The sequence below is a fragment of the Gorilla gorilla genome, chromosome 18 (assembly GCF_029281585.2).
Source record: "Gorilla gorilla gorilla isolate KB3781 chromosome 18, NHGRI_mGorGor1-v2.1_pri, whole genome shotgun sequence".
Taxonomy (NCBI): domain Eukaryota; kingdom Metazoa; phylum Chordata; class Mammalia; order Primates; family Hominidae; genus Gorilla; species Gorilla gorilla.
The window spans coordinates 37,426,335-37,444,513 of NC_073242.2; the positions used below are offsets into that span (position 1 = coordinate 37,426,335).

At 44.1% G+C, this 18,179-nt stretch overlaps 2 protein-coding genes across 3 annotated transcripts in view; one reads left to right on the forward strand and one right to left on the reverse strand.

The window, feature by feature from the left end:
- ZNF267 (zinc finger protein 267) overlaps nt 1-3,392 on the forward strand; it is a 43,598-nt gene extending 40,206 nt beyond the window's left edge. For both annotated transcript variants that reach the window (XM_019012635.3, XM_063700169.1), the window contains one exon: nt 564-3,392. In XM_019012635.3, coding sequence (XP_018868180.1) covers nt 564-2,569 — 2,006 coding nt within the window. In that variant the 3' untranslated portion in view covers nt 2,570-3,392. The remainder of the gene's footprint in view (nt 1-563) is intronic.
- A 3,109-nt stretch (nt 3,393-6,501) lies between these two features.
- LOC115931074 (rhophilin-2-like) overlaps nt 6,502-18,179 on the reverse strand; it is a 43,441-nt gene continuing 31,763 nt past the window's right edge. The window contains 4 exon segments of the mRNA XM_063700170.1: nt 6,502-10,372; nt 11,509-11,655; nt 13,663-13,739; nt 15,700-15,894. Of these exon segments, the coding sequence (XP_063556240.1) occupies nt 10,184-10,372; nt 11,509-11,655; nt 13,663-13,739; nt 15,700-15,894 (608 nt within the window). The 3' untranslated portion in view covers nt 6,502-10,183.

An 18,179-nucleotide genomic window follows, 5' to 3' on the forward strand; every position in this document is an offset into this window, starting at 1 on the left:
AATTTACTTTTTCCTCTGCTTTGCTCAAACAGAAGGTGTCTTTCACTATACCCACCACAGTGGGAAATGTTCTGGGTCACACCTGAAGCCAGCATATCTCCGAGTCCAATGTTCATGATGTGTTATTGGGGTACCACTGTTGGTTATTCAGAGACCAGCAGCTCCTAAGTCAGAAGGTGATGATGAATCCTGCCAGGTCTCTGCTGTGATAGGGCAGCACTGGGTTCATTGTAGTCCCCTAGTCACTCAAATGAACAGATTTTCAATCCCAAATCCCAAATTTGTCTCCCAAATGAACAGATTTCTCCCCGCCATGCAGATGCTGCTGAGGGGCAAGGGCAAGGTGGCACAAGCACTCCCTTTCCTTCACTGTTGGTGTCTTAGTAGTTCACGTGCCACTTTATTGTAGTAAAGTTTGTATATCAATTGAGAAAATATGGCCTCAGGTTTTTCACTCAACTGTTGTTGTATTCTCAACTTAGCATAATTTTGTATATTAGATTTGTAAAATATATGTACCTGAATCTAGTAATTGGAATTCTTAATATTTTTATATCCTTCAGATGTGTTTTCGCATTATAACAAGGACCTGTTGACAGAGCACTGCACAGAAGCTTCATTCCAAAAAGTGATATCGAGGAGACATGGGAGCTGTGATCTTGAGAATTTACATTTAAGAAAAAGGTGGAAAAGGGAGGAGTGTGAAGGGCACAATGGATGTTATGATGAAAAGACTTTTAAATATGATCAATTTGATGAGTCCTCTGTTGAAAGTTTGTTTCACCAGCAAATACTTTCTTCTTGTGCCAAAAGCTATAACTTTGATCAATATAGGAATGTCTTTACTCATTCATCATTGCTTAATCAACAAGAGGAAATAGATATTTGGGGAAAACATCACATATATGATAAAACTTCAGTGTTATTTAGGCAGGTCTCTACTCTAAATAGTTACCGAAATGTTTTTATTGGAGAGAAAAATTATCATTGCAATAATTCTGAAAAAACCTTGAACCAAAGCTCAAGCCCTAAAAATCATCAGGAAAATTATTTTCTAGAAAACCAATACAAATGTAAAGAATTTGAGAAAGTCTTTCTTCAGAGTATGCATGGGCAAGAGAAACAAGAACAGTCTTACAAATGTAATAAATGTGTAGAAGTTTGTACCCAGTCATTAAAACATACTCAACATCAGACCATCCATATCAGAGAAAACTCATATAGATATAACAAATATGATAAAGACCTTAGTCAGTCATCAAATCTTAGAAGGCAGATAATCCATAATGAAGAGAAACCATACAAATGTGAAAAATGTGGGGATAGGTTTAACCATAGTTTGCACCTTACTCAACATCAGATCATTCCTACCAAAGAGAAACCTTATAAATGGAAAGAATGTGGCAAGGTCTTTAACCTTAACTGTAGTTTATACCTTACTAAACAGCAGCAAATTGATACTGGAGAAAACCTTTACAAATGTAAAGCATGTAGCAAATCTTTTACTCGTTCCTCCAATCTTATTGTGCATCAGAGAATTCACACTGGAGAGAAACCATACAAATGTAAAGAATGTGGCAAAGCCTTTCGCTGTAGTTCATACCTTACTAAACATAAGCGAATTCATACTGGAGAGAAACCTTATAAATGTAAAGAATGTGGAAAAGCTTTTAACCGTAGTTCATGCCTTACTCAACATCAGACAACTCATACAGGAGAAAAACTTTACAAATGTAAAGTATGTAGCAAATCTTATGCTCGTTCTTCAAATCTTATTATGCATCAGAGAGTTCATACTGGAGAGAAGCCTTATAAATGTAAAGAATGTGGCAAAGTCTTTAGCCGTAGTTCTTGCCTTACTCAACATCGGAAAATTCATACTGGAGAAAATCTTTACAAATGCAAAGTATGTGCTAAACCTTTTACTTGTTTCTCAAATCTTATTGTGCATGAGAGAATTCATACTGGAGAGAAACCCTATAAATGTAAAGAATGTGGCAAAGCCTTTCCTTATAGTTCACACCTTATTCGACATCATCGAATTCATACTGGAGAAAAACCATACAAATGTAAAGCATGTAGCAAATCTTTTAGTGACTCCTCAGGTCTTACTGTGCATCGGCGAACTCATACTGGAGAGAAACCCTATACATGTAAAGAATGTGGCAAAGCCTTTAGTTATAGTTCAGATGTTATTCAGCATCGGAGAATTCATACTGGCCAGAGACCCTACAAATGTGAAGAATGTGGCAAAGCCTTCAACTATAGGTCATACCTCACTACACATCAGAGAAGTCATACTGGAGAGAGACCCTACAAATGTGAAGAATGTGGCAAAGCCTTCAACTCTAGGTCATACCTCACTACGCATCGGAGAAGTCATACTGGAGAGAGACCCTACAAATGTGATGAATGTGGTAAAGCCTTCAGCTATAGGTCATACCTCACTACACATCGGAGAAGTCATAGTGGAGAGAGACCCTACAAATGTGAAGAATGTGGCAAAGCCTTTAACTCTAGGTCATACCTCATTACACATCAGAGAAGTCATACTAGAGAAAAACTTTAAAAATGTAAAACGTGGAGCAGATTTTTTACTTGTTACCCATGTCTTATTGTGCATCAGATAATTTATATGGGAGTGAAACCCTACAAATGTTAAGAATGTGGCATAACCTTTAACTATTTTCAAGCCTTACACAATAGCAGAGAATATAAACTGAAAAAATCCATACAAATATTAAAAATGTGGCAAATTATTTTAAACTGTGCTCAACCCTTACTCAAGATAATCCATACTAGAGAAACACTATAGATGTAAAAATGTGAAAAGTTTTAATCAAAATATCAAACTTATGAGTCACCTAGGGGTTCATAGAAAAAGGAAGTTTGCAGATGCAATAAATGTGAGGAAGTATTTAATAAAAAATGAAGTCTAAATGTGTCAGAGAATTTATGTGAGAAAGGACTAAAGCACAGACACTTTCAGCCTTTATACTAAATGAGTATTTTTTATACAGAATAATCTAAAGGCAAAATAATTAGATAATTTATTTGCTTATATGTTTTAAAGTGGCAAGAACATTGATGTTTTGACAGGTATATTTCATAGATACTTCATTTGTATTTACAGTATTTGAGGTTTTTGGAAAGCAAATATTATTTATATAATTCAGCTTTCAAATCTGTTGCTGCTTTTCCTTAATCCGTGGCATTCATGTGAAAATATGTGTTCTGTTTTTTTTTCTGCATCAGAACAATGTGAGGTCATTCTACGTTAATATCATTAATATCAGCATTTTTCATGGAAGTTTAATGCCAAATGTAAAACACATGAAAATTTTTAGAAATATGCTTTTTGTGTTTGAATAAAGTAGTAATGCATGTAAACATATACGTGTTTAGAGCACTTTTCTATATTAAAGAGGGATATTCTGAATTTTTGAAATTACTTCAATTCCTCCATAAGTTAAAAAAAAAAAAAAAAAAGACTTCATTTAAAGCAGAGGTCCCCATTCCCAGGCTGTAGACCGGTTACTGGTCTGTGGCCTGTTAGAAACTGAGCTGCACCAGCAGGACATGAGTGGTGGGTGAGCAAGCATTACCACCTGAGCTCTGCCTCCTCTCAGATGAGTGGTGGCATTAGATTTTCATAAACCCTATTGTGAACTATGCATGTGAGGGATCTAGGTTGTGTGCTCCTTAGGAGACTCCAACTAATGCCTGATGACCTGAGGCAGAACATTTTCATCCCAAAACCATCTCTCTCCTTGCCAGTTTGTAGAAAAATTGTCTTCCATGAAACCAATCCCTGGTGCCAAAAAGGTTAGGACCACTGAGTTGAAGTACTAACATATCTTTAAAACAGAATAAAGTAGGAGTCTTTAGTATTATTTGATGTGATAGAATACATAGTGAAAAAGTTGAGTATTTGATGTGATGAGAATAACATCTTCACCTGTATCAGGGAAATGTGAAGATAATTCCTATCAACATTCACTAAATAATTAGCCTCACTTTAAACAAACATAGAAAACAGAACTGCAAGATTAGTATATTGGAAAAAAAGAATGCTTCTTGAGTACTTGTAACTGTATTTTGACCAGGAAGAATATAGTGGATTTTAAAATGCTGTAGACTATGGGTGAACTTAATTTCTTTTAATAAAATGAGTTGGTTTTTCATGTTTTAACACTGATGTACAATGAATGAAATGTACTGACACCAGTGTTAAACTATTCCATCTTATCTAAGATTGTGGTTAACAGATGGAAATAATATACTATGGGTTAACAGTGAAATGTCTTCCCTAATATTCCTTTTGCTGGAGGACTTAAACTTTCAATAATTTGGAGAATAGTTTTCTCATAGTGACTATCTTGATAATGATTAGATAAGGCAGGTAAGATTGAAAGGCCACAACTTAGCAGCAAATGTTTTACATTCATTTGAGAGCCAGTTTGTAAGTAGTTCACCAAAAGATGTTGGGTTAAAGCAGTGGTTTGAATTAATTGCATAGCATTCATATAACAGAATACAACTCAGCCTAAAGCTCACACCCTATATGAATCTCATAGACCTCGTAAGTGAAAAAAGGTAGACATAAAATTGTGTTTTGTATATTTATGTATTGTATTATTTCAGGCAAAATAAACCTATGGTGAAATAAACACATTGATAGCCTCTGGCTGAGGAAGAAAAGATAGGTGCCTGGGACAAAACACGAGTGAATTTTCTGAAGATGATGAAAATGTTCTGTTTCTAAACTAGGTGAAGGTCGTAAGGGTTTATTTGTCAAAAATTTACAACTAGAGTTTGCGTCAGCCCATTGGTGCTGCAGAGTCTGTTTCCTTTGGGTTGGGACCTCATTCCTTTGAGTTGGGACTTCACCTCATTGAAGTCCTGGCAGAGTCACTAGAAGAGATGTGATGATCTTGTCCCAGACCCCAAGAGTGGGTTCTTGAATCTCACACAGGAAAGAATTCTTGGTGAGTTGCAGAGTGTAGTAAAGTTTATTAGAGACTACTCAGTTACAGAGTAGGGCATCCTCAGAAAGCAGGAAGAGGAATGCCTTGCAATGAGAAGAGATAGTTTATTGAAAGCTCCTCTGTTAGAGTAGGCCTTCCTCAGAAAGCAAGGGGAGAAATGCACCCATTTCAAATGGTTATATAGGTTATTAAGAATGGTATACTTTATTACAGATTATTACAGAGGATTCTAATCAGCTTATGACAGGCTATTAGTATTGTTACTTTTCTATGTTACTATTGATTTCAGCAAGAATTTATGAGTACTATTTTTAAAGCAAAACATACTTAAACTAATAATGCTTTTTCTTAAGTACTGGGACATTTTCTTAAGTTTTGAGTTCTTATTTAGTTGATTAACATCATTAACTCAGCGTCTCAACCATAAACATCTTGTGACCAAGAGTGCCCAGCCCCCTCGCAAAGTAATCCAGCAGGTTTGGCTTTTTTTTTTTTTTTTTTTTTTTTCTTGAGACAGAGTCTCGCTGAGTTGCCCAGGCTGGAGTGCAGTGGTGCAATCTCGGCTCACTGCAATCTCCGCCTCCTGGGCGTAAGCCGTGTTAGCTAGGATGGTTTTGATCTCCTGACCTCGTGATCCACCCGTCTCAGCCTCCCAAAGTGCTGGGATTACAGGCGTGAGCCACTGCACCCGGCCTAAAAACATTATTTTTTAAAAAATTAAAGACATCCTGCTGGGTGAAAAGAATAAACGTCATGATCATGGTTATCATCATTATAACGCCTATTGTGAACTGAAATGTAGCTCATGTTTGGCCCTCTTGGAAGGGCTTTATGTAAACTCAGTTTATCCTGAGGCTCACAGCTATTCACTGACTTGCTGAAGGCGACGCAACGGTGGTGGAAAGCCAGGATACACATCTAGACTGTCTCAGTGCAGAACCCTTGCTTTCAGCTACTACAGCAGCCCCTTCCTTGGCCTGGTGTAAAGATGTCACAGGCTTGAAAGTCAAGCCTTTGCACCTCTCACAGGGGGCAGGGCATGCCCCATAAACTCAGGCCTCTGCTGTCGGGGTCCCTACTCCAACCTTCAGTATGTGGCTCGGCTCTTTTCTCTAACCTCCTTTTGGACAAACTTCTTTTCTGTTTCTGCTGCAGACCTTAATCACTTGTCCATAAACTCCATGCATTTTGTCCCTAAAAATATAATTTCTTATGATCCCTTCTCCCAAGATGCTCTGCGTCCCTTGACTTTATCTTCTTTTAAAATTTGAAGTATATCAGGTGCGGTGGCTCACGCCTATAATCCCAGTACTTCGGGAGGCCGAGGTAGATGGATCATGAGGTCAGGAGTTCGAGACCAGCCTGACCAATATGGCGAAACCCTGTCTCCACTAAAAATACAAAAATTAGCCAGGCATAGCGGTGCCCGCCTATAATCCCAGCCACTCGGGAAGCTGAGGCAGGAGATTCACTTGAATCCTGGAGGCAGAGGTTGCAGTGAGCCAAGATCACGCCACTGCACTCCAGCCTGGGCGATAGTGTGAGACTCCGTCTCAAAAAAAAAAATTTTTTTTTGAGATATAATTCACATACATGCATAAAATTCACCATTTTAATACCCTTCTGTGGCTTTTATTTATTATTTTTGAGACAGGGTCTTGCTCTGACACCCAGGCTGGAGTGCAGTGGTACAATCATAGCTCCCTGCAGCCCCAACCTCCCTGGGCTCAAGTGATCCTCCGGCCTCAGCCCCCCAAGCAGGTGGGACTACAGGTGTGTGCCACCATGCCATGCTAATTTTTTTTATTTTTTGTAGAGACACGGTCTCGCCATGTTGCCCGGGCTGGTCTCGAACTCCTGGGCTCAAGCGAACATACTGCCTCAGCCTCTCAAAGTGCTGGAATTACAGGTGTGAGCCAGTATGCCAAAACATCAGTGATTTTTTAGTATATTCACAAAGTTAGGTGACCATCACTACTACCTAATTTCAGAATATTTCCATCCCCCCAAAAAGAAACCTTCTACCTTATGACCCTTCAGCAGTCCCTCCCCACTCCCATTGCCCAGCCCCAGCACCATCTACTTTCTGTCTCTGGATTTGCCTATGCTGAGCATTTCATATCCACGGACTCAAAATCCATTGGCTCTCTGGCCCTCTCTCAACTGACTTCTGTTGCCACCTTTCCACCAAAGTGTCTTTTCATCCTGCTGCCAAATACAATAGGTACAGCTAAGCCAACCTCATTCTCCACCTCTCAACTGCATTCAATGCAACCCATCACTCTCTCCTGAAGAGCTTTCTCCTCTTAATTTGAGAAGCTCCTTTCCTCTGACATCTCTGAACTCTCCTGCATTTTCTTTGCACTTGCTTCTCTTCCAACCGACCTCTTAATGTTTAGCCCTCAGCCCTAGCCCCCTTGCAGGGAGCTGCATTTTGTCTCACAGCCTCAAATATCATCCGTGTGCAATGATTCTCAAATATTTATTTCTAGCTCTGATTTCTTCCTCGAACTGAAGACTTCACATCCAGTCTCCTCCTTTATGCTTATGTCTGACTGCTAATAGCATCTGAAACATTCAAAACATGACTCTTGATTTCTCTCTCCTTCACCTCCCTCACACCCATTACCCATCATTATGAAAAATAACCAGGCCGCGCATGGTGGCTAATGCCTGTAATCCCAACACTTTGGGAGGCGGAGGTGGAAGGATCGCTTAAGGCCAGGAGTTTGAGGCCAACCTTGGCAATATATCAAGGCCCCATCTCTACCAAAAAAAAAATTACAATAGGTAAATAAACAAATTAGCCAGGCATAGTGGTACACACCTGTAGTTCCAGCTACTCGGGAGGCTGAGGCAAAAGGATTGCCTCAGCCCAGGAAGTCAAAGCTATAGTGAGCTATGATTGCACCACTGCATTCCAGCCAAGCAACAGAGTGAGACCCTGTCTCAAAAACAAAACAAAACAAAAAACAAACAAAAAAACAACAAGAGAAAAACGAAATTAAAGGTAGAAAAATAACCACTACCCATGAGATTGATCAAGCCAAAAACTGAGGCCTCACCTCCCTGTTCACTGTCTCCTTTACACAAATCATCCACAAATCCCCCATCAGCTCTACCTCCAAACTATGTCCCAGGGACACTCACGTCTCTCCAACTCTACAGCCACCCCCATCACCTCAGCCACTAACGTCACCAGCCTGGACAACTGCCATGGCCAGTCTCCGGCAGCAGACGCCCTTATAAAACAAACATCACACCACGCCGTTCCCCTTCTGAAAATGCCCCGTGGCTTCCAAGCTCACACCACTGCCGCCAAGGCCTCCTTCCTACCTCACTTCCCACGGCTCCCTTCCTTGTCCTGGTGCTCTTGCCAAAAGGCCTTCCTTTTGCCTCTCTGGTAGGAGAAGCTTATTCTGCTGCAGGGGCCCTGTACCTGTAGGTGCCCCTACCCAGAAGGCCTTTCTTGTCTCTCTGCAACTGGCTCGAACCTCCTGGTCACTCTCATGTCTGTTCCAGCCCTGCCTAGATAGAGCCTCGCCTCCTCTCCAGTCATTCCACCCCATTACAGGTCTTTTTTCCTTTACAACACTTATCAAAATCCTGACTATTTATTTACTGACTTAGTGCCAGCTTCGTGGGGAGGGGCAGGGACCTTACCTGTGTAATGTAAACTGGAGCTCTGACACCTAAGAGAGTGTCTGGCACCCAACTGATCCTCAATCAATATTTGTTGAATGAATAAATGAGTGTTGTTACAGAGGGAAGGTCGAGGGTACGTCATTAAGTGTGGCAAAGTGCAGAGGAGAACGTCATTAAGTGTGGCATGAACCCTAGCACTTGGGGAAAATTTTAGGGTTTTTTTGCAGACAGAGTCTCACTCTGTTGCCCAGGCTGGAGTGCAATGGCGCAATCTCCACTCACTGCAACCTCCACCTCCCAAACTATTCTCCTGCCTCAGCCTCCTGAGTAGCTGGGGTTACAGGCGTGCACCACCATGCCCAGCTAATTTTTATATTTTCAGTAGAGACAGGGTTTGCCTTGTTGGTCAGGCTGGTCTTGAACTCCTGACTTCAAGCAATCCACACACCTCAGCCTCCAAAAGTACTCAGATTACAAACATGAGCACCGTGCCCGGCCTCACGTGGGGAAAATTAAAGGTGGTAACTGTGCAGGTGAACTTGAGAGACTCAAATGCTTCCCAAATCTCCCAGAACATGGCTGACACTGCCTCTAGGGCATACAGAGGGATTGTCTTAACTTTCACAGGTCGTCTTAAGCTCTTCTGTACCATTAGAATTTTTTTTTGTTTTTTGTTTTTTTCACTATGAGTATGTATTACTTTTGTAATTAAACAATTTGATCAGAAAAATAGATCAGTTGATTATTTTATCCACAGGATATTTTTAAAAGTTTGCTAGCAGGGTGCAGTGGCTCACACCTGTAATCCCAGCACTTTGGGAGGCCAAGGTCAGAGGATGGCTTGAGCCCAGGAGTTCAAGACCAGTCTTGGCAACACAGCGAGAACCTGTCTCTACAAAAAATAAAGAATGGGCTGGGCATGGTGGCTCACACCTGTAATCCCGGCACTCTGGGAGGCCGAGGTGGGTGGATCACGAGGTCAGGAGATCGAGACCATCCTGGCTAACACGGTGAGACCCCATCTCTACTAAAAATACAAAAAATTAGCCAGGCGCGTTGGCAGGCACCTGTAGTCCCAGCTACTTGGGAGGCTGAGGCAGAAGAATGGCGTGAACCTGGGAGGCAGAGCTTGCAGTGAGCCAAGATTGCACAACTGCACTCCAGCCTGGGCGACAGTGCGAGACTCCGTCTCAAAAAAAAAAAAAAAAAATGAATAAATAAATAAATAAATAATGAGCCAGGGGTGGTAGTGGGTGCCTATAATTCCAGCTGCTTGTGTGGCTGAAGTGGGAGGATCACTTAAACCGAGGAGATAGAGGCTGCAGTAAGCCATGATCATACCACTCACTGCAAACCAGCCTGGGCAATAGGGCAAGACCCTGTCTTTAAAAAGAAAAAGTTTGCCAATTTTCTCTTTGACCCAAGGTGAGCACATTACAGTGATTACAAGCCTGGGAGTCCAGTCATTTGTACCATGTTACACAGGCAGGAGACAGAGGGTCTGGTAAACACCCCTGGGGCTGAACTCATGTAGATTTCACTCCACACCACTACTGACTGCCCAGGGAGGTGTCAGTGCTCACCACGGATGATGTGGAGTCCAGGAGGCTCACGGCTTTCATCTCGATCTTGTCCTCGCCAAAGCTCTTCAGCAGCTTCATAACCTCACTCACTGTCAGCCACTTAAAATTCTCAAGCTGAATGGAGACAATATAATCTCCTTCCCGGGCTCCTCCCACCTGAAAAAGTATTGTTGAAAATAAGTCAACGTTTTGTTCACTCAAATCCTTGAATCAGTCCCCATTAACAAAATAGGTATTTGCGTAAGTTCACATCAAGAAAGCAAAAATTCACGTTGGGTGGCTGAGACGGGTAGATCACTTGAGGTCAGTAGTTCAAGACCAGCCTGAACAACATGGCGAAACCCATCTCTACTAAAAATACAATAATCAGCCAGGTGTGGTGGTGGGCACCTGTAGTCCTAGCTACCTGGGAGGCTGAGGCAGGAGAATTGCTTGAACCCGGGAGGCAGACATTGCAGTAAGCCGAGATCGTGCCACTGCCCTCCAGCCTGGGTGCAATTAAAAAAAAAAAGTCAAAATTGGCCAGGCACAGTGGCTCACGCCTATAATCCTGGCACTCTGGGAGGCCAAGGCAGACAGAATATTTGAGGCCAGGAGTTCGAGACCAGCCTGGCCAACATGGCAAAACCCCGTTTCTACTAAAAATACAAAAATTAGGCCGGGCCAGGTAGCTCACACTTGTAATCCCAGCACTTTGGGAGGCCAAGGTGGGCAGATCACAAGATCAGGAGATCAAGACCATCCTGGCTAACACGGTGAAACCCCGTCTCTACTAAAAACACACAAAAAATTAGCCGGGCATGGTGGCACACACCTGTAATCCCAGCTACTCAGCAGGCGGAGGCAGAAGAATTACTTGAACCCAGGAGGTGGAGGTTGCAGTGAACCAAGATCGCGCCACTGCACTCCAGCCTGGGCGACAGAGCAAAAATGTGTCTCAAAAAACAAAAACTAAAACTAAAATTAGCTGAGTGTGGTGGCACGTGCCCGTAATCCCAGCTACTCAGGAAGCTGAGACAGGAGAATCACTAGAACCCAGGAAGCAGAAGCTGCACTGAGCCCTGAGATCGTGCCACTGCACGATCATGACTCACTGCAGCCTCCACCTCCCAACGTCTAAAAAAAACTAAAAACAAAAAAAAGACAGTAAAAATTAATCCTTTTCTTTTAGGGACTGTAGCACCCATGAGGCCTTTCACATCAAGTCAGGCCTTTGACATGGGTGAACCCGCCCTAAATTCAATCACCCAGATATCTGTGTTTGCTGCCAACCAAGAAAAGCATGTGCTTACCGAGGCAGAGCAGTAAGGATCCAGGAAGTGAACCTCAACGGGGGCATTCCCTCTTAAGGTGAACCCCAAGTCCCCTTCTTCTGCAGTGAAGTGGATGCTTTGAGGAGGCGTCCACTGCTTGTTAGCCAAAAACACAGATAAGGGGCCCTTTGGAAGAGAGCATCATTAGGTGTAGGATTTGAAGGCTGGATCAGACACTTGAAAGCTAAAGGGAATTTTGCCTGCTGTCCTTGAAGATCTCACTTGGCCTTGTTCAGGGACAAATGACACATCTGGGGGCATACACGCTACAGCAGTCATGCGAGAACCTGGAAAGCCATCTTCTCAAACATACCCAATATATTTACAATAAAATTATCTTTTAGACATTGTATTAATTATCTTTTTCTTTTTTTTTTTTGAGACATTGTCTCGCTCTATCGCCCAGGCTAGAGTGTGGTGGTGTAATCTTGGCTCACTGCAGCCTCTGCCTCCCGGGTTCAAGCAATTCTCCTGAGTAGCTGGAATTACAGGTGCGAACCACCACGCCTGGCTAATTTTTGTATTTTTAGCAGAGATGGGGTTTCACCATGTTGGCCAGGCTGGTCTCAAACTCCTGACCTCAGGTGATCCGCCTGCCTCAGCCTCCCAAAGTGCTGGGATTAAAGGCGTGAGCCACCGCACCCAGCCAAAATTATCTTAAATAAAATCTCTAATATAAACAATTTAAGACCAGACATGTCTTGCCTGTAATCCTAAGAACTTTGTGTGACCAAGGCAGAAGGATTGCTTGAGGCCAGGGGTTTGAGACCAGCCTGGGCAACATAGCGGGAACCATTCTCTACTAAAAACATAAAAGAATTAGCCAGGCATGGTGGTGCACGCCTATGGTTCCATCTACTCAGGCTGCTGAGGCAGGAGGACTTCTTGAGCCCAGCAGTTCGAGACTGCAGTGAACTGATTGTGCCACTGCACTCCAGCCTGGGTGAAAACAGAGTTAGACCCTGCCTTAAAAAAAAAAAAAAAAAAGGAAAAAAAATCTCAGGTCAGGCATAGTGGCTCATACCTGTAATCCCAGCACTCTGGGATGCCTAGGCAGGAGGATGGTTGGAACCCAGGGTTTGAGACCAGCCTAGGCAACATAGCAATACCCCATCTCTACAAGAAATAAAAATTAGTTGGACGTGGTGGTGTGTGCCTGTAGTCCCATCTACTAGGGTAGCTAAGGCAGGAGGATCACTTGAGCCCAGAAGGTTCAGGCTGCAGTGACCTATGATCATGCCACTGTAATCCAGCCTAGGTGACGCAGTGAGACCACATCTCTTAAAAAAAATTAAAAAATATTTTAAAAAGTTTTAAATAGACAATACCTAAAAACTACTTTTAAAATATGCTATGGGGCCGGGCACAGTGGCTCAGGCCTATAATCCCAGCACTTTGGGAGGCTGAGGTGAGGGAATCACTGGAGCCCAGGAGTTCAAGATCAGCCTGGCCAACATGGTGAAACCCTGTCTCTACTAAAAATACAAAATTAGCTGAGCATAGTGGCAAAGGCCTGTAATCTCGACTACTCGGGAGGCTGAAGCTGGAGAATCACTTGAACCTGGGAGGTGGAGGCTGCACTGAGTTGAGATCGCACCACTGCACTCCAGCCTGGGCAACAGAGTGAGACTCTGTCTCAAAAAACAAATAAATAAAAATAAGTGCATAAAATAAAATATGCTATGGTCTGAATGTTTGTACCCTCCCAAAGTTTGTATATTAAAATATTAAAATTTTATTATTAAAATTTAAAATGTATATTAAAATCATCAATGTAATTATTAGGAAGTGGGGCCTCTTGAGAGGTGATTCAGTCTTGGGGTTGAGCCCTCAAGAATGGGATACATGCTTTTAAAACAGGCCCAAGGGAGCGCATCACCTTTTCTGCCATGAGGACACAGGTAGAAGGCCCTACCTATAAACCAGAACATGGGCCTTCAGCAGATACCAAATCTGCCCATACCTTGGTCTTGGACTTCCCAGCCTCCAAAACTGAGAAATATATTTCTGCTGTTCATAAGCCACCCAGTTTGAGGCATTTTGTTATAGCAGCCCACATGGACTAGGACACCATACTCGCCAAAGTGAAGAGCTGTCCCCTTCGGTCATTTATGTAGAGAGCTTTCAACATACCAGCTTCTAGAAGTCGTCCGTGACTGTCAGCTTGGAGAACTGGGGTAATATAATGTCAACCTCTTGCTCAGTTTTAGCTAGAATAGAGGATGAGAAATGGGAGGATAAATGTTTCTGTAATTGAAAGTGATCCTTATAGCCCGGTGTTGTGGCTCTCGCCTGTAATCCCAGCACTTTGGGAGGCCGAGGCAGGTGGATCAATGAGGCCAGAAGTTCAAGACCAGTCTGGCCAGCATGGTGAAACCCCGTCTCTATTAAAAATACAAAAATTAGCCAGGTATGGTGGTAGGCGACTGTAATCTGAGTTACTTGGGAGGCTGAGGCAGGAGAATCACTTGAACCCAGGAGGCAGAGGTTGCAGTGAGTTGAAGTCTTGCCACTGCACTCCAGCCTGGTGACAGAGTAAGACTCCAGGGGGGGGAAAAAAAAGAAAGTGATCCTTGGGAATGAGACAGTACAGAACTTTCTCTTAGTCACACATCCTTCCCCTCGGTTTAGACAAGTAGTACAAGAAGATGGAGCACAGCTCAAACCCTGACCTAGGTTGAACTCTACCTTCCATTTGGGTACCTCATGTGAGCCATAGGAGGTATAACTCATTCCTGAGCTGGGACTAAGGAGTGATAACCAGACACATTCCCATGGGGTTTCCTGATATTTAAGGGGCTTAGTGGGCTTCTCTGGCACTCATAAAACCCTAATGAGGAGGCTGGGCATGGTGGCTAATGCTTGTAATCCCAGCACTTTGGGAGGCCGCGGTAGGAGGATCATCTGAGGTCAAGAGTTCAAGACCAGCCTGGCCAACATGATGAAACCCCATCTCTACTAAAAATACAAAAAATTAGCCAGGCGTGGTGGCATGCGCCTGTAGTCCCAGCTACTTGGGAGGCTGAGGCTTGAACCAGGGAGGCAGAGTTTGCAGTGAGCTGAGATCACACCACTGCACTCCAGCCTGGGTGACAAGAGTGAAACGACCTCTCAAAAACAAACAAACAAAAAACCTATTGAGAAGTCATCTATGTTTCAAGTGTTATTGTTATGGAAGTTCCATGCCTCACTGGACACAGTCCTGGGATACTGAGCTTTCTGTTTTCAACATTATTATTATTTTGAGACAGGGTGTCGCTCTGTCGCCCAAGCTGGAGTGCAGTGGTGCGATCACAGCTCTCTTGCAGCTTGACCTCCTGGACTCAAATGATTCTCCTGCCTCAGCCTCCCGAGTAGCTGGAACTATAGGTATGCACCACCATACCTGATGAATTTTTTTTAAATTTTTTGTAGAGATGGGGTCTCACTATGTTGCCCAGGCTGGTCTCAAACTCCTGAGCTCAAGTAATCCTCCTGCCTCGGCCTCCCAAAGTGCTGAGATTAGAGTTTTGGGCCACCGTGCTTGACCTTTTCATTATTAATGTGGTATGAGGATTTCCCAGTGAAAAGGAGGTTTGGCAAGTCATAACCATTGACAGCTACATACCCCTACCAGCATCTTCACAGCAGGCTCGGACTACCCTTAACATAAGGCTGGTCAATTTCTAACAAAGGATCCCAGGGCAGGCTGATTCTACAAACAGCATAAAAAGTGTATCTAGGCCAGGTGTGGTGGCTTACTCTGGTAATCCCAGCACTTTGGGAGGCCAAGGCAGGTGGATCACTTGAGGTCAGGAGTTCGAGACCAGCCTGGCCAACATGGTGAAACCCCATCTCTACTAAAAATCCAAAAATTAGCTGGGTGTGGTGGTGGGTGCTTGTAATCCCAGCTCCTCGGGAGGATGAGGCAGAAGAATCACTTGAACCCGGGAAGCAGAGGTTGCAGTGAGCCGAGATTATGCCACTGCACTCCAGCCTGGGCAACAGAGCGAGACTCCATCTCAAAAAGAAAAGAGAACTCCAGGGCAAAATAAGCACCTCGGTCCCTGCCCTGTGCAGCCCTCCTTGTGCCAAGCACACAGCAAGGGCTTGCTCAACCCCCACAGGCCAGGCGTACTCTTTCCGCAGCACAGGCACCCCCACAGAGGGAACACAGTCTAGGTTACTCACCAACAACACTGGGGGCGTCGATCAGGTTCAGCAGGTCATCATCCTCCTGGTGCTGGGCGTACGTGAGCCGGGAGCGTTCCTGTGCTGCACACAGCACCTTCTGTAGCACCTCAATGCTCCGCAGCTTCTTGCAGAGGCTGGCCTCCTGCACTGACTCCTCGTGATGAGCCATGGCTCTGCGCAGGTGGGACTTCCCTGCAGACGGAAGCCAGCACCCACGTGACTTGGAGATCCACCAAACAGAGCATAAGGGCCCAAAGGGCAGCCCAAGAGGTTGGGCGTTCTCTTTTCTAAAGGATCTGCCTGGATAGCTAGAGCCCGTGATACCCTACCTTGTTTTAACCTGAGTGACTCTCTCCTAGCAGAGAGAGACGGACAGACTACATTTTAGTTTCTTCACTTGCAGCCCCCTTTATCCCCCTTAAGGGAATAATTAGTGTAAGCTGACTCCAAGCACACCCAGGAATGCAAACTGCTGATAAGATACTGAGGCAGGCTGTACCAGCAGCTCCTAGGGATGTGCTCAGTGGCAGGTACCTAAAGCCCCTGCATTTATCTCTTAGTGATAGTTTAAGCACCTGCACCTGGAACTGTTTATTTTTTGTAACTGCTTCTATAACCAATTACTTTTTTTAACTTTTTGCCTATTCTGCTTCTGTAAAATTGCTTCAGTTAAACCCCCCTCCCCTATTTAGACCACAGTATAAAAGAAAATCTAGCCCCTTCTTCAGGCCCGAGACAATTTCGAGCATTATCCGTCTCTCGGTCACCGGCTAATAAACGACTCCTGAATTAGTCTCAAAGTGTGGTGTTTCTCTACAATTCACTTGGTTACAACAAGCCTTTTATTAAAATATTATTTTATTTCATTTTATATTTTATATTTAGAGACAGGGTCTCACTTTGTTTCGCATGCTGGAGTACAGTGGTGCAATCATGGCTTACCGTAGCCTCAAACTCCTGGGCTCAACTGAAATTCCCGCTTCTGACTCTTGAGTAGCTGGGACCACAGGCATGCACCACCACACTTGGATAATGTTTTCATTATCATTATCATTTCATTATCATTGCTATGTTGCCCAGGCTGGTCTCAAACTCCTGGCCTCAAGCAATCTGCCTGCCTTAGCCTCCCAGAGTGCTGGGATGACAGGCGTGAGTCACCGCGCCCAGCCCAAGCCTCCCTTAAATGCATATGTAATAAGCTCACTTGTGTCCCTAAGATGTTCACTCAACAAATATTTACCAAATGTGCTGGGCACTAGAGATAAAGCAACGAGTAAACAAACTGCCCCCACATTCATGGAGTTTACATGTAGTGGTTGAAGACAGATAACTAACAAGACTAGAAACATGTAATGGATGGGGTGGTGATGAGGTTATAGAGAAAAATAAAGCATGGTAAGCAGAGATGGTAAGAGAAGACTGAGAATGGGGTTGTCCTATCATGAGTGACCAAGAAAGGCTTTTTTTTTTTTTTCTTGAGACGGAGTCTCACTCTGTCACCCAGGCTGGAATGCAGTGGCATGATCTCGGCTCACTGCAACCTCTGCCTCCCAGGTTCAAGCAATTCTCCCACCTCAGCCTCCCAAGTAGCTGGGACTACAGGCACACACCACCACATCTGGCTAAGTTTTTGTATTTTTGGTAGAGACGGGGTTTCTCCATGTTGCCCAGACTGGTCTCAAACTCCTGACTTCAAGCCATCCTCCCACCTCAGCCTCCCAAAGTGCTGGGATTGCAGGCATGAGCCACCACACCCAGCCAAGGAAGGCTTTGTGATATGGTCCTTTTTGAGCAGAGCCCTGATGGATGTGAAAGAGCAGCAGGTGCGAGGGCCCTGGAGCAGCGGCACGCACAGGTGTTCCAGGGCAAGGAGGAGCTAAGGTGTGCCTGAAGGCGGGAGAGAATGAGTGCAGGGAAGGAACAAGGCTAGATCATGGCGGATCTCATGCGTGCGAGATGAGGGCTCTCACTCCTGTTCTGTGTGAGATGGGAGCCCACTGGGGTGTGAGCAGGGGACTGATGTGATCTGGCCTGCATGAGCAGACTCTGAAGGGGCAGCAAGAAAACCAGCTATGAGCAGGGCAAGCCACGTGACCGCTCTGGGTCTCAGTTTCCTCAGCTGTAAAATGGGGATGCCATGAGACCCACCTCATAGTGTTGTGTGGGGTTTAAGTGAGTAAATGTTTCTTACATAAGCACTGTACACATGTGGCTTCCACCAGGGCAGCAGGGTTAAAGTGGCCAGATTTGAGTGTGTCTTCTAGGTACAGCCAAGGGGATTTGCTAATCAAATGTAGGGTGAGAAAGTAAGACAAGAGGTTAGGTGTGGTGGCTTGTGCCTGTAATCCCAGCACTTTGGGAGACAGAGGAAGGAGGATCGCTGGAGGCCAGTAGTTCAAAACCAGCCCGGGCAACATAGTGAGACCGCATCTCTAAAAAAACCTTTTTATAATATTAGCCGGGCATGGTGGTGCATG